The following is a 19204-nucleotide window of genomic DNA, read 5'->3' on the forward strand; positions in this document are numbered from 1 at the left end:
TGAAGCCATCCTTGGGGCTGCTTTAGCCAATTTCGTGTTAGTAAAAGACGATTCGCGCTTCTGTTACAGCATGATGAATGTGCTTACTCCATTATAGTTTTACCAGAACAAGCGCTCCAGTCTCATAACTTGCTTCTGAGCAAACACTGGTTTTTCCACGTCGTTTTAGCCCACACACAATCCATTTTTGTACAACCCGAAAACTACATAGTTTAAATCGACGTTAAAAAATGCAGCATGTTCGAATTTTTTTTTTGTCGTTTTTCAGAAGCCGAAAAATGATGTGATCCCACACGATCATTTTAAATACGTTGTTTTTTACAAGCCGAAAAATGATCGTGTATACGCAGCATCAAAGTTATTAAGACTACAGTAAAGTTAAAGTATGCAATCTTATACCAAAATCCTTTACCATTACCTACTTTAACACAGTAATTGTTTAAACCCCGTTAGAGAAACTCACATGGTCTCTGGACTAATTGAAGTATCTTAAATTTTTGTGAAGTGTGTGAAAGCACAGTGGGCCTCATGTGCTCCACTGAGCTATAGTACACAGTTAAACTGAGGAGCCCTGAAGGATGAATTGGGCCCTTTAAGTTGGACACGACTGCCTTATATGCAAAACCAAGTGAATATTTATTTAAAATGTAAACAACACTTTATACCTTTAGTAAATATTAACCCCAAAATGTCCATGCAACCAAAAATACTCTTGCAACTGTACAGATTGGTAGAGCAACACCATGCCCTGAACAGGACATATTTTTTTTATTTTAAAGAGTGTATAGTGGGTTTGTATACACTATATTTTCCCAGCAGTACAGAGCAAGTTTTTTATTTTGGATATAGTGTAGAGCAGGGATCTCCAAACTATGGCCCTCTAGCTGTTGCAGAACTACACATCCCATGAAGTATTGCAAAACTGACATTCAGACATGACTAGGCACAATGGGGATTGTAGTTTCTGAACTGGAGGGCCATAGTGACCTGGAAAATGTTTGTGTGCTGCTCAGGTTCAATGGAAGGGGAATGTGAAAAAATGTGTCTAACTGCTGCTAGAGTGCTGGCAAGGGATGGAGCCAGTCCTGGCTCCTGTGGTAGCTGGAGGAAAGGAGGATAGCCCCCTGGAAGCTGTCTTGAGGGCTGTAGTTTGAAGACCCCTGGTGTAGGAGGATTAGAACGCTTGTCCGTATCTTATTTACCTTCATCATTGAAAGTTAAAAGTAAAAGAAACGCTACAATTTTAGGTAACATAGTAGACGAGGTTGAAAAAGACACAAGTTCAACCTGTGTGTGATTATTTGTTAGCATTATATTGTACATCCATGTATGTTGGTTGTTCAGGTGCTTAAATAATTTTTTTTTAAACCATCAATGCTCCCCCCGAAAACACCGCCTGTGGAAGTGAATTCCACATCCTGGCCGCTCTTACACTAAAGAACCCCCTACGCAGTGTAAGGTTAAACCTCTTTTCTTCTAATCTTAATGAGTGGCCAGGTTTCTTATTAAACTCACGGAAAAGTTTTATCCCTATTGTGGGGTCACCAGTGTCGCATTAGTAAATTAAAATCATATCCCCTCTCAAGTGTCTCTTCCCCAGAGAGAATAAGTTTAGTGCTCGTAACCTTTCTTCATAACCATTATCCTCCAGTCACTTTATTAGCTTTGTTGTCCTCTGTACTCGCTCCATTTCCAGTACATCCTTCCTGAGGATTGGTGCCCAGAACTGGACAGCATACTCCAGGTGCGGCCGGACCAGAGTCTTGTAGAGTGGAAGAATTTTCGCTTTATCTCTGGAGTTAATCACCTTTTTAGTGCATGCCAATATTCTGTTTTCATTTGTTAGCAGCAGCTTGGCATTGCATGCCATTGCGGAGCCTATCATCTACTAGGACCCCCAGGTCCTTTTCCATCCTTGATTTCCCCAGAAGTTCTCCACCCCCAGTGAGTAGATTGCATTCATATTTTTGCATTCATATTTTTGCCTCCCAAATGCATTTAATTTCCACATTAAACCTCATTTGCCATGTAGTTGGCCACCCCATTATCTGCGGAGAAGTTATTGCCCTGCTTAGCTTGGCATCATCCACAAATACAAAGATTGAACTCTTTACCCATCCTCCAGGTCGTCCACATAATGGCATTGTTATAAGAGACTGAATCCCCACAGAGAAAAGAAAATAAAAAAGACTCAATGTACACAATCTTATAACCACAGTTGATCCATAGGAAGGCAAAAAAGCCCCAATAAAGCATGATCCCATGTGCTCCATTAAGGGAAACAAAATCCCTTCCTAATCCCCCAGGAGGCAATCTGATATTCTCTGGATCAACTCAATAGTTAAACTCTATTATGAAACCAATTTAATTTCACAAAAAAAAAAAAAAAAAGTCAAACATAGCATACAGGAAACCACCAACTCAAAAACAATTGCAAACATTTATTGGAGCAATTAAACATGGAAGCGGCTTACATCCATTTTTGCATTAAAATTGAAATTTGGCAAAACAGTGTAATGCATTCCTACAAAAAATGTATCCAGTCTAAACAGTTTGTAAAGCAGTGCCAAAGGAGGCAATTGCTAATCAGATGTAAGACTAAAAATAATCTGTTAACAACTTTGAGGTTAAATGGCGAGATCCAAGGAATGTATCCATCACAAAGGCACCACTAGTGGCCGAAAAGGCTTGCCCAAAAAATAGCTTGCAAATTTTTAATGTATAAAATAAATTCAATTTTGTATAGTTTTTTTACATGGTAAAATTGGGTAAAACTGCTTGCAGATCCAGCTGCTTCTTTACTTCAAAATAAAAATTGTTCAGAGTATCAAGTTAAGTGTCAGTTTTTTGCCATTGACTGGACATTAAGATTCCATAACACCAAGCATGGCACAGCTTGAGAACAATCCACGCAGCCAGTACGCTCTACTTTTGCACATGTCAAGTTCACAATGTTAAGGGCATGGAATGGACTGAGTAATATCACCGGTCCATTAGTGACATAAAAGGAATCCACTGGTTCCTGGACCTGCATTCAGCACAGTAATTGAAGACCTCATCCAAACTTGAACATTTCCAGGGATTGTTGTGATGAATCTGTATAAAGAAAAAAAAAAAACGTTGTAAGAAATCAGCAGTAATCTAAAAATGGTCATAGATAGGTAGTTTTGTTTATTTTCCCACTCATTGAGCAGGGACTGTCACACAAAATGATCAAAAACCTGGCTGCCCCCTACCGACCCCACTGAATTCATGTATGAACAGCTCTAGCTAAAGACTTGGGCTGGCCATACATGGATTTCAGATAAATCTTGCCGGAAAAAAAAAATCCCCAAAAATTTGATCGTGGGTGGCCCTATGGGCACCATTTGGCTCGACAAAAGTCTAACCAGGCAGTAATATATTGTTCCAATCAGATGCAAGAACTGTTCAGGAATTCTGACAGCCATTGGGAACTGGCCATCAGAATACAATAGCAATCACTACAGTCAAGACTTTATTTTTATGTATGGCCAAACTTAAAGTATAACTAAACACAGTCAGGTCCACAAAATATTGGGACATCAACACAATTCTAGTCTTTTTGGCTCTATACACCACCACAATGGATTTGAAATGAAACAAACAAGATGTGCTTTAACTGCAGACTTCCAGCTTTAATTTGAGGGTATTTACATCCAAATCAGGTGAACAGTGTAGGAATGTTTGTATATGTGCCTCACACTTTTTAAGGGACCAAAAGTAATGGGACAATTGGCTGCTCAGCCGTGCCATGGCCAGGTGTGTGTTATTCCCTCATTATCCCATTTACAAGGATTTACCTTTCGTTTCAAATTAAAAAAAAATGGGGGAGGTTGGGACTTTATATGAGATGCGATTTTAGCCACATGGTAACATTTTTTTACATGTTTATATTTAATCTCATATAAAGTCCCAACCTCCCCCATTTTTTTATCTATTTACAGGGATGGAGGCCTATGGTAGTATCTATATGCCTCATTTAAAGTCCCACCCCTATCCCCCTCTTTTTTGTACCTTTCGTTTCATTTCAAATCTATTGTGGTGGTGTATAGAGCCAAAAAGATTAGAATTGTGTCGATGTCCCAATATTTATGGACCCGACTGTGTATATATAAAAAAAAATGTATGGAGCGGAGAAGGATTTGAACACCAGTCAGTTTTTTATTGCCATTTGTGTCCCCGTTAGGGAGATTCCCCCTCTCCATTTGTCCCATTTACCATTATCACCTAGAGTGAAAGTAAATTTCAAATTTTAAGTTGTCAACAGAACAGGAATAGAGGGGAAATCTTCCAATGAGGACACCAATTCTGGTGACAAGCAGGGATTCCCTACTTTGGAGAGATTCCTCTCGCTCTGTTTTGGCTATGGACAGGAAGTGAGGGGAAATTCCCCTATTGGGACACATATGGCAAAATAAGACAGACAGACGTTATAACCCTCCCTTACTCGATCCAAAATAAAATTCAGTTTTTAGCTCTGCTTTAAGTATACACATCGCTTTACCGCCTAAGGTTTGTGTGGGATGTACATTAAAGATTACACTACATTTACAAAACAATCTGTGTGTGTGTATATATATATAATAAAATAAATGAGAATAGTGCTTTCTAATATACAAAGAAAAATATTCTTGGAAAAAAGGGTACTGCAAAAAAAAAAAAAAAAAGCTCTGACATACTTTAACATTTATCTGCCATAGTATCAGCATTTTCTATTATAATTTTCATGATTTGCTATTCCACACTGCGTAATGGTTTGATTCTTGTAATAGTTATAAAATCATGACCAAAGGGTTTACTGAACAGAAAGTCCATTGTGTGTAGAAAATTGCTGCTTACCCCCACCACCTCCCAAATGACAGCTTTACATCATGCTACTTTGAATAGGCCTATGAATATGTTACTATTTATCATTAAGCTACGTCTAGCTTTTTAATGGTTTGTAGTTCTCAAAAACTTCTAAAAAGAAATGACAATCCTGGTCCCTATTAAATTGGAGTAAGATCTATTTCTGCTAAGGAAAAAAAATAAAATAGTAACATCAGAAATGTTGACTTTTTTGCATTGCTACAAATGTGATGTTTTTTGCATTGCTACAAATGTGATGTTGTAAAACCTTGGTTTGAGAGCATAATTTGTTCCAGAAACATGCTTGTAATCCAAAGCACTTGTATTTTTTACAGGGTATAAAAGAGGAGAGGCACCTCTAAGTGTAGCAATAAGTTGCTAAATGTTGACCCTTCATTAAATGTAACCATATTGCTACACTAAGAGGCTTCTATATTATTTTTTTATATACTCAGTTTTGACATGACGCTACTCTTATATCAAGACATCGCTTGTATATCAAGGCAAAATTTCATTAAAACATTTTGCTTGTCTGGCAAAACGCTCTCAAACCAAGTTACTCTTAAACCAAGGTTTTACTGTATTTAAAAAAAAAATAATAATAAACAGCATTTGCTTTATTGGGGAGCCTTACCGAAATTAGAATACAGTGAAGGTCCAAGGGCTCTGAGCTTGGTCCAATCATCGGCTCAACGATTTCTGACAAGCGTTGTAAGCCGGACACTCGTAAAATGTTAATGTCATTGTCACGGCAGAAGGCCTGTATCAGTGTAAAATGGATGTTTAAAGCCACATCATCCACTTCTGGATCTGCTGCTAGAAGACACAGTACCACACTGTCAGGGTCTCTGTTGAGAAAACATAAAAAGAAGTTATAAAACACATTTTTTAAAGACCATATCAAATTAGCATTCCAATCCTTTTTAAAAAATGGTAGCTAAATGAACAGGTACCCTGCTTAGTTTTTATCAGTTCGAAATATGCTATAGCCCCAGGGTCAGGTTTTAAAAGGGAAACGATGAGAAGAACCATAACCTTGTTTTACATGCAGTATAATGGCTGCATGTAAAATTGTATCGTATAACAGCATTTAATAATGCTTTTCTTGATTTCCAGCACATTTTCGTAGCTTTTCTGTTTGAAACGCACATTAACATTATTGTATTATTTTCATTTATAATTTATATAGTGCCAACAGTTTTGTTTTTCAGCGCTTTAAAATATTTTATCTAAATATATACATTTGATTTTTATTTATTTTTTTAACTACGATACTGTGTTTTCACGAAAATAAGACCTACCCCAAATTTGCTAGGAGCGCTGCAATATAAGCCCTACCCCAAAATTAATCCCTAGTTAAAGTCCTTGAAAAATCATGTAATCCACGCTGTAAAAATGATTATACAATACCCAGTTGTGTCTTTATGCAACATTTTTGTAGAAGATACCTTTTCCACAGAGCTGATGGGCGCTCATGTGAACCGCCGGAGCTCACCTCTTGTCCTCCCTGCTGATTTCAGTGGGGATCTCTACATTTCTCTCAGCAATGCTCGCAGCAGGGAAGAAGAGCCCCGAAGGGTCATGTGAGCGCCCAGCGGTGCTGTAAATAAGGTATTTTCTACAATGTTACATAAAAGACACACAATTATATAATCTATTTACAGAGCAGATTCAATTATTTTACAAGGACTTTAAACAGGGTTTATTTTGGGGATTACAGAGATGCTGACAGGGAGGGAGAGGGGGACAATCGTCCTGCCACAAACACAACCGTAGTGACGTACTACATGGTATTTCAGCTCTTGAGCCCTTTGGGCCCCTTCTGCTAATTTTGTGTTTGGTGAGCATTGATTCCGAGCATGCGTGTTTGTACTTTCGACTTGTGTGATGGATTTGTGTACTGACCATATGATAATCAGACAAGCCGTTGTCCGCCGAAAATGTACTAGCCTGCCATCCAACATTTGTTGGCCGACAATTCGGCAACAATTATCAAAAGCAGCATACTAATGGTCGGATTTTAGGACAACAGTCTAACAGACAATCCCCTTACAACAATCGTACTGTGTGCCAATTCATTTTTGTGATAAGCTGGGCTTCTTAGCCGCTGCTCAGCATCTACCTTGTTATGGGACCGACTATCCTTGTGCATAGGCTTTGACTTGTTTACCCCTATTAATCTTCTCAGTTTCAGCTTTTCTAGGTTTGATATACTGCATGCTGTCATTTTCCAGACTGCTCACCTGGAAAAGTGAAATCATTTCGAAGTTCACGTGACTAATGCAATGTCTGTGTGGCCTCCGTGGAATGTTGTAGTTGCCTTATGATGTTCTGAGAACTCACAGTGCTAACTGTTACACTTTAACAGACACCTGATTGTGTTTTGGTGATGTATGCACCCCAACACATGTTTATTTGTACATTGTTGTGTGATACATTAACATGTCCCATTCATTTTGATTCAGTACAGTTCACTTCTACTCCATTGCCTTAAAAAAAAAAATAACGGCACTGCAAAAGAACAGTGGTGTAAATAAACCAGAACCGTTGTGTTTTAGTAACCAAAATGATTTGTTTTCAATGTTGCGTTACCATTATTATTATTATTTTTTTTTTTATTCCCTGTATCCTGAGCAAAGGTTTAGGTCCCTTTCACACGGGCTTTCCGATCAGGTCTGCCTGTCAGTTTCAGGCCGACCTGATCGGACGCTCCATGCACCCCTGTGGGCAGCGGATGTCAGTGGTGAGATGTGCGCTGACGCCTGCTGCTATCCAATCCGATCCTGATTGTGAAATACAGACGGATGGAGACTATCTTCCATCCATCTAGCGGAGTGTATGAAAACGGACAGGCTTTCCATTTTCATCTGATCTCCCTTTAGAGGAGAGCCAAGCTCTGACAGGTCTGTCTCAGCGGGGATTAACGAAGCGATCCCCCACTGAGCAAAAGGAGTCAATCGGGCAGAAAGCCCATGTAAAAGGACCCCAAAGGTGGTCTTGATTGTAGCCATAATATACAACAACGATTGAGGTGCCGAGTACCAGCAAGGGGCATTATCTAGATCAGTATTTCTCAAACTTTACAGCCAATGCACCCTTAAGGCTGCATCCACACCTGAGCGTTTTGTCGCCTGAAGCACGACGCTCAAAAACGCTAGAGGGGAAAAAATACATTCCCTATGGAGATGGTTCACATCTCCACTCCAAAACGCCTGAAGCTCAAACAAGTTCCATACCTTTTTTTGTCGGGCGAATCGGGCGGTTTGGGCGTTTGAGCATTTATTTGCCATAGAAAGTAATGGAAAAGCTTGATTCAAGCGACTAGCGCGACTACGGGCGTTTTGTCGCTTTAATCATTCGAACATTTCACCCAGGCAGAAGATAAAAAAAATCTACCAACATAGCAATAAGTGATGAAAAGATGATAATTTTTCCTATTGGCTAAAATACAAAAACGTCGGAGTACAAAAACGTCGGAGTACAAAAACGTCGGAGTACAAAAACGTCGGAGTACAAAAACGTCGGAGTACAAAAACGTCGGAGTACAAAAACGTCGGAGTACAAAAACGTCGGAGTACAAAAACGTCGGAGTACAAAAACGTCGGAGTACAAAAACGTCGGAGTACAAAAACGTCGGACGACGCTGTATGCAAATAAGCATGACTACGCGCGACAAAACGCCGGAAAAACAACCTACGCTCAGGTGTGAATGCAGCCTTAAAATTAAGCACACTTTTGGGGCACCCCATTCTAAAATGTAAAAAAAAAGTTTACATAACCCAGCAACATCTACACACCCAACATTAGAGGTAATGTATTCTTCAAAATGTTGCAATGTTTCTCTTCTCCCTCCCTCAGCTAAAATGACCCCAGTGCTGATAGATAAGGGCATGGAAGGGGGTAAACAAGGATGCTGTAAAGGTACCCAACAGCTGAAAGGTTGTCATGGTGCACAATGAAAACCTGTGGCAGGCTTGAATACAATTCTTAGGCATTTTGCGAAGGCACCCCTGAAAAAACTTGTAGGCACCCTGGTTGAAAAAGGCTAATTTATAGAATGGTGGCCATAGACGCAGGAATTTTTTATTATTATTTAATAATCGATGTGTGATTCAATCAAATCTGCAAACAAAGACTAGCCATTTGGATTGAATATTCAAACTGCCAATTTGCCAGGTCAGAAAATGATTGATTGCTTTACATTGATTGGCAACACGGAGATACTTTGGTCAGGAATACAATCATATTGATCAGATTATGAGATTACGCGGTGGAAACAGATGTGATCAATGATCATATCTTAAGCCCCGTACACACGACCAGTTTCCTCGGCAGAATTCAGCTTCCGACCGAGTTTCTGGCTGAATTCTGCCGAGAAACCCGGCCGTGTGTACAATTTCGCCGAGGAAGCCGACGAGGAGCTCGGCGAGGAAATAGAGAACATGTTCTCTATTTCCTCGTTGTTCTATGGGAGCTCTCGGCCCGCCGAGCTCCTCGGCGGCTTCAGGGCTGAACTGGCCGAGGAACTCGATGTGTTTGGCAAGTCGAGTTCCTCGGCCGTGTGTGTACGGGGCCTTACAATACTTTCTTTACTTAAATTAGTTGTAAACTCTGTTACACCACTTTTACCTACAGGCGAGCCTATAACAAGACTTACCGGTAGGTACCTTGAATATCTCCTAAACTTGCACCGTTCAATAGATATTCAGGATATGTGCTGCTGCCGACGTCATCGGCGCAAGCGCACTGAAGAAACGGGCTGCTGGTGCCGTTTCTTCAGGAGCTGTGCCGCGACCGGCAGCTCCTGCGTCAACGCAGCTCCAGCCAATCCCAGCGACAAAGCCGTAACCCGGAAGTAGTGCCAATGAAAGATGTCCACGCTGTACTTAGGAGGGCCGGCGCCAATCCAGGGCATCGTTAAGGTAAGTATTTCATAATGAGTATGCGATACAAACTAGCTCATTATGCCTTTGTCTTTTGTCGTCGTTCCCCCCCCCCTGGAGGTTTACAACCTCTTTACTGCTTCCACATATGTGGCATATTGATTACATTTGGTTGTGGACTGTAGATCAACTATTCCTATCAGGAGAGATAGAAAAAGTGATCATTTATTGAAGTTTGTATGGCCACAATTAGGATCACCATACACTATACAATCTCCTTTAGCTCTACCATCAACTATGTAATACTAGGGCCTGCCTGATTTGATACAGTTTAAATTGGTTGCTTAAGCTGGCCATACACCATACAATTTTCTTATTTAATTTCCTTTAGCTTTACCCTCAACTGTGTAGTATAAGGGCCTGCCTGGTTGGAAATAAATTGAAAGTGTTATGATTTGACTTCATATTATATGGTTTTGGTAAATCTATAGAAGAAAATTGCATAATGTATGGCCAGCCGAAGGCTTCTCCTATCACATTTTGGTAAATCTAAAGAGAAATCTTTCACAAATCAGATTGTATAGTGTATGAACCCCAATTCCCTTCACCTGATCATTTTATAAATTACATTCTCAATAGAGACAATGCTACATCTGGTTTCATGACATTACCATAGTGCACAATAAAAAGAAATCACCATGCAACTTACCGGTCCATACACTTGGCAGATTCATACACCCCAACAGTGAGTGAGCCCCGACTATGGGCCACGTCCAGGACCTGCTCCACGGCAGAAGCGACAGGGTGCATCCTGCAAGGACACAGACAGCAGGTGACAAGCCGATCATATATACAGCAGGTGGAGGACACAGGAGCAGCTCCATTGTACTGACAGAAGCACGGCCATACTACAATGCAGCAGGGATGGTAATGCCACTTACTTGTGGGTCTGATTATCACAGATGTCCGAGTCCTCCAGTGTCATGATCACCAAGCAATCCTCCAGCAGCCGGGTATGTATAGTCCGTCCTGTAATCTGACAGATGCGATCACTGAGCTTTGTGCATTCCATCATCTGCTCCTTATAAGGTATGCCGGCCGGTGGGCGGCGCTTCTACTGACTTCCCGCCCGTGGATTGGCTGACACTACTTCCCGGTTATGACAAGCTCAGCACGCTTATGTATTGCTCACGCTGGATGAAAACATCTGGTGCAGACAGCTGTCATCACAGCGATCAGATTTATGACAGTCTGTATACTGACACTTACTGGAAATATACATACACTCTATCTGAGGGTCTTCTACACACTTTCCCCACCTTATACCCCACAGGTAAAAAAAAAACACTATATATATATATATATATATATATATATATATATATATATATAGAGTATCTCAGGGTCTTTTACAGTCTCATAGATCCCAGGGAACATTCACACCGGCAATTAAAGGGGTTGTAAACCTGCGTTTTGCACAGAGTGGCTCCGAACACCGACTTCTGGGGTCCCCCGGCAGGGCTTGCGGCTCCTCCCCTCATTAAGTACCCACGTTAGCACTCCTAAGGTAGGACGCGCTCTTGCGTCCTACTTTCGTGTCCATTCACACAGGATGCAGGACCCATCTGCTGCGCTGCTATCAATCTATCCAATCAAGGGCCGAAATAATGGGCAGAGAGGAAAAGCGTGTCTCCACCGTGGGATCGAAGGGTTTAGGTAAGTAAAATAGGCTGGGGGGCTGGTCAGTGTTAGAAGGATGCATTAAGGTGAAAAGACACAAGGGTTTACAACCCCTTTAAGGTTGATGTATATCGTTCAGGTCGCTGGCGGCCAGCGATTAGCTGTGGTGATCACTGTTGGACGCACTTTGTGTTGCAGGTAATCGCTGATTGTGACTTTATAGTGAAGATTACTGCCGCTATAATTCACACTGGCCTTAAAGTAATACTAAAGTCTTGTTTTTTTTTTAATTTAAAAACAACAAACATGTTATACTTACCTGCCCTGTGTAATGATTTTAGAAAGGACCCTTACATTGATGTTCAGTGGGGAGAATGCCCCCCTTACATTGGTGGTCAGAGGGAAAAATGCCCCAACATTGGTGGTAAATGGAGAAAAATGCCTCTTACATTGGTGGTCAGTGTGAAGAATACTCCTAACAATAATGGTTAGTGGAAAATTCCCCTAACATTTATGGTCAGTGTGAAAATGCCCCTAACTTTGGTGGTCAGTGGAAAGAATGCCACCCTTACATTGGTGGTCAGGGTAAAAATTCCCCAACCTTGGTGGTAAGTGAGAAGAATGCCTCTTACATAGGGGCATTCTTCTCACTGACAACCTATGTAAGAGGCATTCTTCTCACTTACCACCAAGGTTGGGAAATTTTTACCCTGACCACCAATGTAAGGGTGGCATTCTTTCCACTGACCACCAAAGTTAGGGGCATTTTCACACTGACCATAAATGTTAGGGGCATTCTTCTCACTGACAACCTAACAATAATGGTTAGTGGAAAATGCCACTAACATTGGTGGTCAGTGGGAAGAATGCCCCCCTTACATTGGTGGTCAAGAGAAAAAATGCCCTGAGGGGTGTGCTTACTTTCTTCTTCGTGATTCCCTTTTCTTTGGTTTCCTACTTGTATTATCCCTCTTATTCTTTTCTTTCTTCAGTCTTTCTTCTTTATCTCTTACTTTTGGTCATTTACTACCAGATGCCAGTGTGCGAAGTCTGTCAATCACTCCCTGGTCACATTTTTGGGAGGTCCTGGACTTTTTTTTTTATATACGAACATAGGTATAGCTCAGGTATTGCATAATATTTATTATATGATAGTTACTAAAATACTGCTTGCTTATCATACTTCTAGGCTTGAACATTGGGAATTACATGGCTCATTAAAATTGGCGTCCTTTTTTCCCCACAAATAGAGCTTTCTTTTGGTGGTATTTGATCACCTCTGCGTTTTTAATTTTTTGCGCTATAAACAAAAATAGAGCGACAATTTTGAAAAAAATTCAATATTTTTAACTTTTTGCTATAATAAATATCCCCCCAAAAAAATATAAAAAAAATGTTTTTTCCTCAGTTTAGGCCGATACGTATTCTTCTACATTTTTTGGTAAAACAAATCGCAATAAGAGTTTATCGGTTGGTTTGCGCACAATTTATAGCGTTTACAAAATAGGGGATAGTTTTATTGCATTTTTATAAAAAAAACATTTTTTACTACTAATGGCGGCGATCAGCGATTTTTATTGTGACTGCGACATTATGGCGGACACTTCAGACACTTTTGACACAATTTTGGGACCATTGTCATTTTCACAGCAAAAAATGCATTTAAAATGCATTGTTTATTGTGAAAATGACAGTTGCAGTTTTGGAGTTAACCACAGGGGGCGCTGATGGGGTTATGCGTTCCCTGAAGTGTGTTTACAACTGTAGGGGGGTGTGGCTGTAGGTGTGACGTCATCGATTGTGTCCCCCTATAAAAGGGATGACACGATCGATGCTGCCACCACAGTGAAGAACGGGGAAGCCGTGTTTACATACGGCTCTCCCGTTCTTCAGCTCCGGAGACCGATCGCGGGTCTCCAGTGGCGATCGGGTCCGGCAGTCCCGGTCACGGAGCTTCGGACTGGGTCCCGGGAGCGCGCCACGGGCGTGCGCCCGCGACCCACGGCTGGGTACTAGTACAGTACGTACCTGTGCCCAGCCGTGCCATTCTGCCAACGTATATGTGCAGGAGGCGGTCCTTAAGTGGTTAAGCTAGTGCATTGTTGCTTCACTTACCTTTTCCTTCGATTTCTCTTCTAAATGTTTTTTTTCTTTGTTTGAATTTCTCACTTCCTGTTTCTACTCAGTAAGCTTTCCACCATCATCTGAGCAGTGGAAAGTCTAGAACAGAAAGTTTAGAACAGCTTACTGAACACCTTAGGAACAGGAAGTGAGAAATTCAGACAAAAAAAACAAACATTTAGAGAAAAAATTCCCTGACATTGGTGGCCAGTGTGAAGAATGCCCCCAAACAATAATGGTTAGTGGAAAATTCCCCATATAATGATGATCAATGGGAAAATGCCCCTTAAATTGGTGATCAGCGAGAAGAATATCACTCTTACATCGGTGGTCAGTGGGAGGAGGGCTCCCTACATTGGAGATCAGTGGAAATAATGTTTCTTACCATGGTAGTCAGAATGCCCCGGCAATTAAAGAGAGCTTAAAGGGTAAAGGTAGAAAAACAATTCCCTAAATAGCTTTCTTTACCTTAGGCCGCGTACACACAGTCGTTCCAAACTGATGAGAATGGTCTGACGGGCCATTTCCATCGGTTCACCGCTGAAGTGGCCTGATGGTCTGATGTGCGTACACACCATATTTCCAAAAACCGATCGGGTCAGAATGCGGTGACGTCAAACACACGACGTGCTGAATAAAACTAAGTTCAATGCTTCCAAGCATGCGTCGACTTGATTCTGAGCATGCGCGGGTTTTAAACCGATGCTTTCTGTACTAACCATCGCTTTGGACCGATCGGGCAGCGGTCCATCGGTTCGATTTTGAAGCATGTTTTAAAATTTTGGACCGAAGGAAAACAGACCGATGGGCTATACACACGGTCGGTTTGGACCGATGAAACTGAACCTCGGTCCATTCTCATCGGTTTTGTCCGACCGTGTGTACGGGGCCTTAGTGCAGTCCTCCTTCACTTACCTCATCCCTGGTGCGGAGAAAGCCTCTTAAGGGCCGAGCAGGAGTGTCAGGACGCCCACTAACACACAGCTCCTTTCTCTATCTGCAAAGTAGAGAGTGTCCTGACCCTCCTGCTCGCCCCCTCCCCCTCAAGAGGCTTTTTCCACACCAGGGAGAAAGCCTTGCATTAGTGTGTATAGTTTTAGACAGAAGAACAGGAAGTGAGGATTTCTCAGAAGAAATAAGGACATTTAAAAGCAAAATGGAAGGATGAGGTAAGTGAAGGAGGACTGCACTAAGGTAAAGGAAGCTATTTAGGGGGGGGGGGAAATGACCTTTACAACCCCTTTAAACAAAATTGTATCATGCTGCTGGCCCTGGAATTATGCAGGCACCATCAGATGGGAAGTCAATCAGCTACAGCTCTAGAAACCCCCATCAATATCTCAAAGAAGCCTGATTGAGAATAACTTTTCTAGTAGTGGCTGGCAACATGTATTTATTACAATGCATGTGTAAGTTAAAGCTTTCCATTCTCACTGACTTTGCCTAATAAGGGACCATAACAGAGCCAAATTCAATTTAGCCTGGAAATTTAATGGTATAGCAAAATGTAATGCATTCAGTGTTGGCATCTCTGGTAAGAAAACATAAATTACTTAAATAACAATTTACTTGTGTTGGTTTCAGGTTGCGATATAACATGGCTGTTGGTATGTCAGTGTTCATGCAACAATATAAATATCTGCTAGGTTTCCCTGCAGTGGTTGCACATGGGGGCTGTGCTCAGGGGCGGATTGACCATTGTGACACTCGGGCACTGCCCGAGGGCCCCATGCCACTAGGGCCCCATCAGGGTTGCAAAGCTAAGTAAAACCAGGGTCAGTATGTAAAAATCTGTGTTTTTTTTTTACATCTGTCCCTGATATGTCTCAAAACGACATGCTTTTGATGTAAAATTCCTCAGATTTTAGCTGTCCCGCCTCTGCACTGCCTCCTGGCGTGGTGGCTATCTGTAAGCCCGGGGGCCCCATAATCTTCTATTGCCCGGGGGCCCCATGAGTTGTCAGTCTGCCCCTGGCTGTGCTATTATACTATATCCTTGGTCCAAATCCCACAGGCCTAATACAGACTATGGCCCAGATTCACAGAGACTTACGCCGACGTATCAGTAGATACGCCGTCGTAAGTCTGAAAATGCGCCGTCGTATCTATGCGCTCATTCTTAAAATGAGCTACGCCTGAATGTTGCCAAGATACGACCGACGTAAGTCTCCTACGCCGTCGTATCTTGGGTGCATATTTACGCTGGCCGCTAGGGGCGCTTCCGCTGATTTACGCGTCAAATATGTAAATGAGCTAGATACGCCGATTCACGAACGTACGTCCGTCGCAGTAAGCAACGCCGTTTACGTAAGACATAAAGATAAAACACCTCTATAAGTGGCGCAGCCCATGCAAGGTATGGACGTCGGAACTGCCGTCAGCTTTTACGTTGTTTACGTAAGTCGTACGTGAATGGGGCTGGGCGTAAGTTAGGTTCACGTCGTACGCATTGAGCCGTCGTATCGTAGGGAGTATTTGCGACGTGATTCTGAGCATGCGCGCGCCTGCGCCGTACCAACGGCCCTTCATTTACATGGGGTCATGGTTAATTTACATGTAGTACGCCCACTACCTGCCTAATTTGAATTAGGCGGGCTTACGCCGGCCCATTTTCGCTACGCCGACGTAACTTTGGGAGCAAGTGCTTTGTGAATACAGCTCTTTCTCTCAGAGTTACGCCGGCGTAGCGCATATGAGATGCGATACGCCGTAACATAGAAGCGCCGCTCTACCTGAATCCGGCTATATGTGGTCACTGGTCAACTGCCTTTTGAGCAGCCTGGCACAGAAGTGTAGACAGATGCTAGAGTGGCTACGGTTGGTTCATTACACTGTAATCTCCCCTTGGGGCACAGATTGGAGCCAATGGCTGGTTGTTCTATGAAAAGTATGTTGTCATACAAAAATAATAATGAAGTAACATGGTTGTTTACTACAACTATTTTTGTGCAAATTGTTCTCTCTCATTCATATATATATATATATATATATATATATATATATATATATATATATATATGAAAACCAGTCACATCTGATAGCACCAGCCGGGCATTGCCCTATGACTAACCATTGACTAAACAGACTAAAATCTTTGTCCGCCTCCCTGTAGTTCTCTCAGCTGACATCACATTCATGGTCAACTTGGAGCTTCTCTGATGAACATGTAAAATAAATTTTGCAAAAATAAATACATTTTATTTTCTACTATAAAGCCGCGTACACACAAACATTTTTCATGTCATGGGAAAAACAATGTTTTTCTCTACGTGATTCTTGTCAAGCCTGCCTTGCATACACACGATCGTGAAAAAATAAATGCTCGAGCAAAGCGCGGTGATGTACAACACGTACGATGGCACTATAAAGGGGAAGTTTCATTCGTATAGCGCCACCCTTTGGGCTGCTTTTTCTGATTTCATGTTTGGTGAGAGACGATTCGCGCTTTTCAGTCTTCGTGCTTTTCTGTCTGTTACAGCTTGATGAATGTGCTATCTCCATTACGAACGCTAGTTTTACCAGAATGAGTGCTCTGTCTCATAACTTGCTTCTGAGCATGCGCGTTTTTTTCCCTTCGCTAAAGCCTACACACGGCCATTTTTCACGACGTGAAAAATTACGATGTGAAAAACGACGAGAAAAATTAGAGCATGTTCTAAATTTTTAATGGCCATTTTTTCACGACAAGAAAAATGCTCTGGAGCCTACACACGGTCGTTTTTAGTGACCAATTTAAAAAATTGAATTTTTCTCGTCATGAAAAACGGTCGTGTGTACGCGGCATTAGACATATTTAATAAAAAATGTAAATCATTAAATTTCTTCATGAATTCATGAATGTCTCTGGTAAAAAGAAAAAATCCCAATCAGTGTATATTATTTGGTTTGCGTGAAAGTTATAGCATCTAGTATAGATACTGGATTTTTTTTTTATACTAGTAATGGTGGTGATTAGTTACATAGTAGATGAGGTTGAAAAAAGACACAAATCCAACCTATGTGTGTGATTATATGTCAGTATTACATTGTATATCCCTGTCCTGTATGTTGTGATTGTTCAGGTGCTTATCTAATATTTTCTTGAAACCATTGATGCCCCCCGCTAAGACCACCACCTGTGAAAGGGAATTCCACATCTTTGCCACTCTTACAGTAACAAACCCTCTATGCCAGGCATGTCCAAAGTCAGGCCCGGGGGCCAAATGCGGCCCCCCTGTTGATTTAATATGGCCCCCTGGGGATTTGGATATATATATATTGTTTGTGGCCCCCAGGGCCACAAAAGATATATATATATATATTGTATTTATTGGCGCTGCCTTGGAGGGGACAGGGAGGGGGCAGGACGAACGCCATCAGATTACATGAAGAGAATCTCCTGTTTACTGAGCAGCATCTCTATTGGAAGTCCCATCTCCTGGGATGCCATTGGATGACTCATAGGAGGCAGGACTTTGTATTTAGGAGGCCACAGGGTAAACAAGACATTCTCCTGTTTGTAATCTGTCGGTACTCGTCCGAGGCTGCAGATGGGCATCGTTCAGGCTGCACTGATGGCAATGGTAAGGCTGCATTTATGGCACATGTGAGGCTGCATTGGTTGCAATGGTGAGGTTGCAATAGTAAGGCTGCATTGGTTGCAATGGTAAGGCTGCATTCATGGCAATTCTAAGGCAATGGCAATGGTGAGGCTGCATTCATGGCAATGGTGAGGCTGCATTCATGGCAATGGTGAGGCTGCATTCATGGCAATGGTAAGCCTGTGCGTGTTATACGCCGATAAATACGGTATATCCAAATAACACGCCCAAGCTCATCCTTAGTCCTAAGCAGCGCTCTGGGATTCGTTGGGGCCACAAATAAAAAATATATACAGTATATCCAAATACTACGCCCAAGCTCACAGCCACAAAGGCAAGAGAATTCTTGTTGGGCCATGTATTAGTGCTTAGACGAACACATTTAGACAGAATTTTAATGGTTCAAAGAATGTCAGGCAAAATAGTCGGCCCTCACGCATGTTCACTTAATCAAATCTGGCCCTCTTTGAAAAAAGTTTGGACACCCCTGCTCTATGCAGTTTAAGGTTAAACCTATTTTCTTCTGAGTGGCAACATGTCTTGTTAAACTCCCTTCCACGAAAAAGTTGTATTCCTTTTGTGGGGTCACCAGTATGGTATTTGTAAATTGAAATCATATCCCCTCTCAAATGCATGCCAATATTCTGTTTGCTCTGTTAGCAGCAGCTTGGCATTGCATGCCATTGCTGAGCCTATCATCTACCAGGTACTTTTCCATCAGATTCCCCCAGAGGTTCTCCCCCCAGTGTATAGATTGCATTCGTATTTTTGCCACCCAAATGCATTATTTTACATTTTTATACATTGAACCTAATTTGCCATGTAGTTGCCCACTCCATTAATTTGTTTAGATCTTCTTGCAAGGTTTCCACATCCTGCGGAGAAGTTATTGCCTTGCTTAGCTTAGTATCATCCGCAAATTCAGAGATTGCACTGTTTACCCCATCATCCAGGTCGTTTATGAACAAATTAACCACTTGGGATCCGCCTGCCGTCAATTGACGGCTACAGTGCGGATCCCAATTTCCAAACTGCCGTCAATTGACGGCCGCCCCTTAGGGCGGTCCCCGC

At 41.8% G+C, this 19204-nt stretch overlaps 1 protein-coding gene across 1 annotated transcript; it reads right to left on the bottom strand.

Moving 5' to 3' along the window:
- Window positions 1–2421: 2421 nt before the first annotated feature.
- GADD45B (growth arrest and DNA damage inducible beta) lies at window positions 2422–10807 on the bottom strand. Its single transcript, XM_040322651.1, has 4 exons — window positions 10694–10807; window positions 10462–10563; window positions 5504–5717; window positions 2422–3096 (listed from the first exon to the last, which is right to left on the bottom strand). Exons 1-4 carry the CDS (start codon window positions 10735–10737, stop codon window positions 2983–2985), a joined length of 474 nt encoding a protein of 157 aa, XP_040178585.1. The 5' UTR covers window positions 10738–10807; the 3' UTR covers window positions 2422–2982.
- Window positions 10808–19204: the final 8397 nt, after the last annotated feature.

Source organism: Rana temporaria, chromosome 1 (assembly GCF_905171775.1).
Source record: "Rana temporaria chromosome 1, aRanTem1.1, whole genome shotgun sequence".
NCBI classification, from domain to species: Eukaryota; Metazoa; Chordata; class Amphibia; order Anura; family Ranidae; genus Rana; species Rana temporaria.

Coding starts and splice junctions, on each gene's coding strand:
- GADD45B (XM_040322651.1), bottom strand. CDS start 10,737: ATGACACTGGAGGACTCGGACATCTGTGATAATCAGACCCACAA. Junction 10,564..10,693: donor TGTGATAATCAGACCCACAA/GTAAGTGGCATT, acceptor GTGTCCTTGCAG/GATGCACCCTGTCGCTTCTG. Junction 5,718..10,461: donor TCTGCCAAGTGTATGGACCG/GTAAGTTGCATG, acceptor TTTTCTCAACAG/AGACCCTGACAGTGTGGTAC.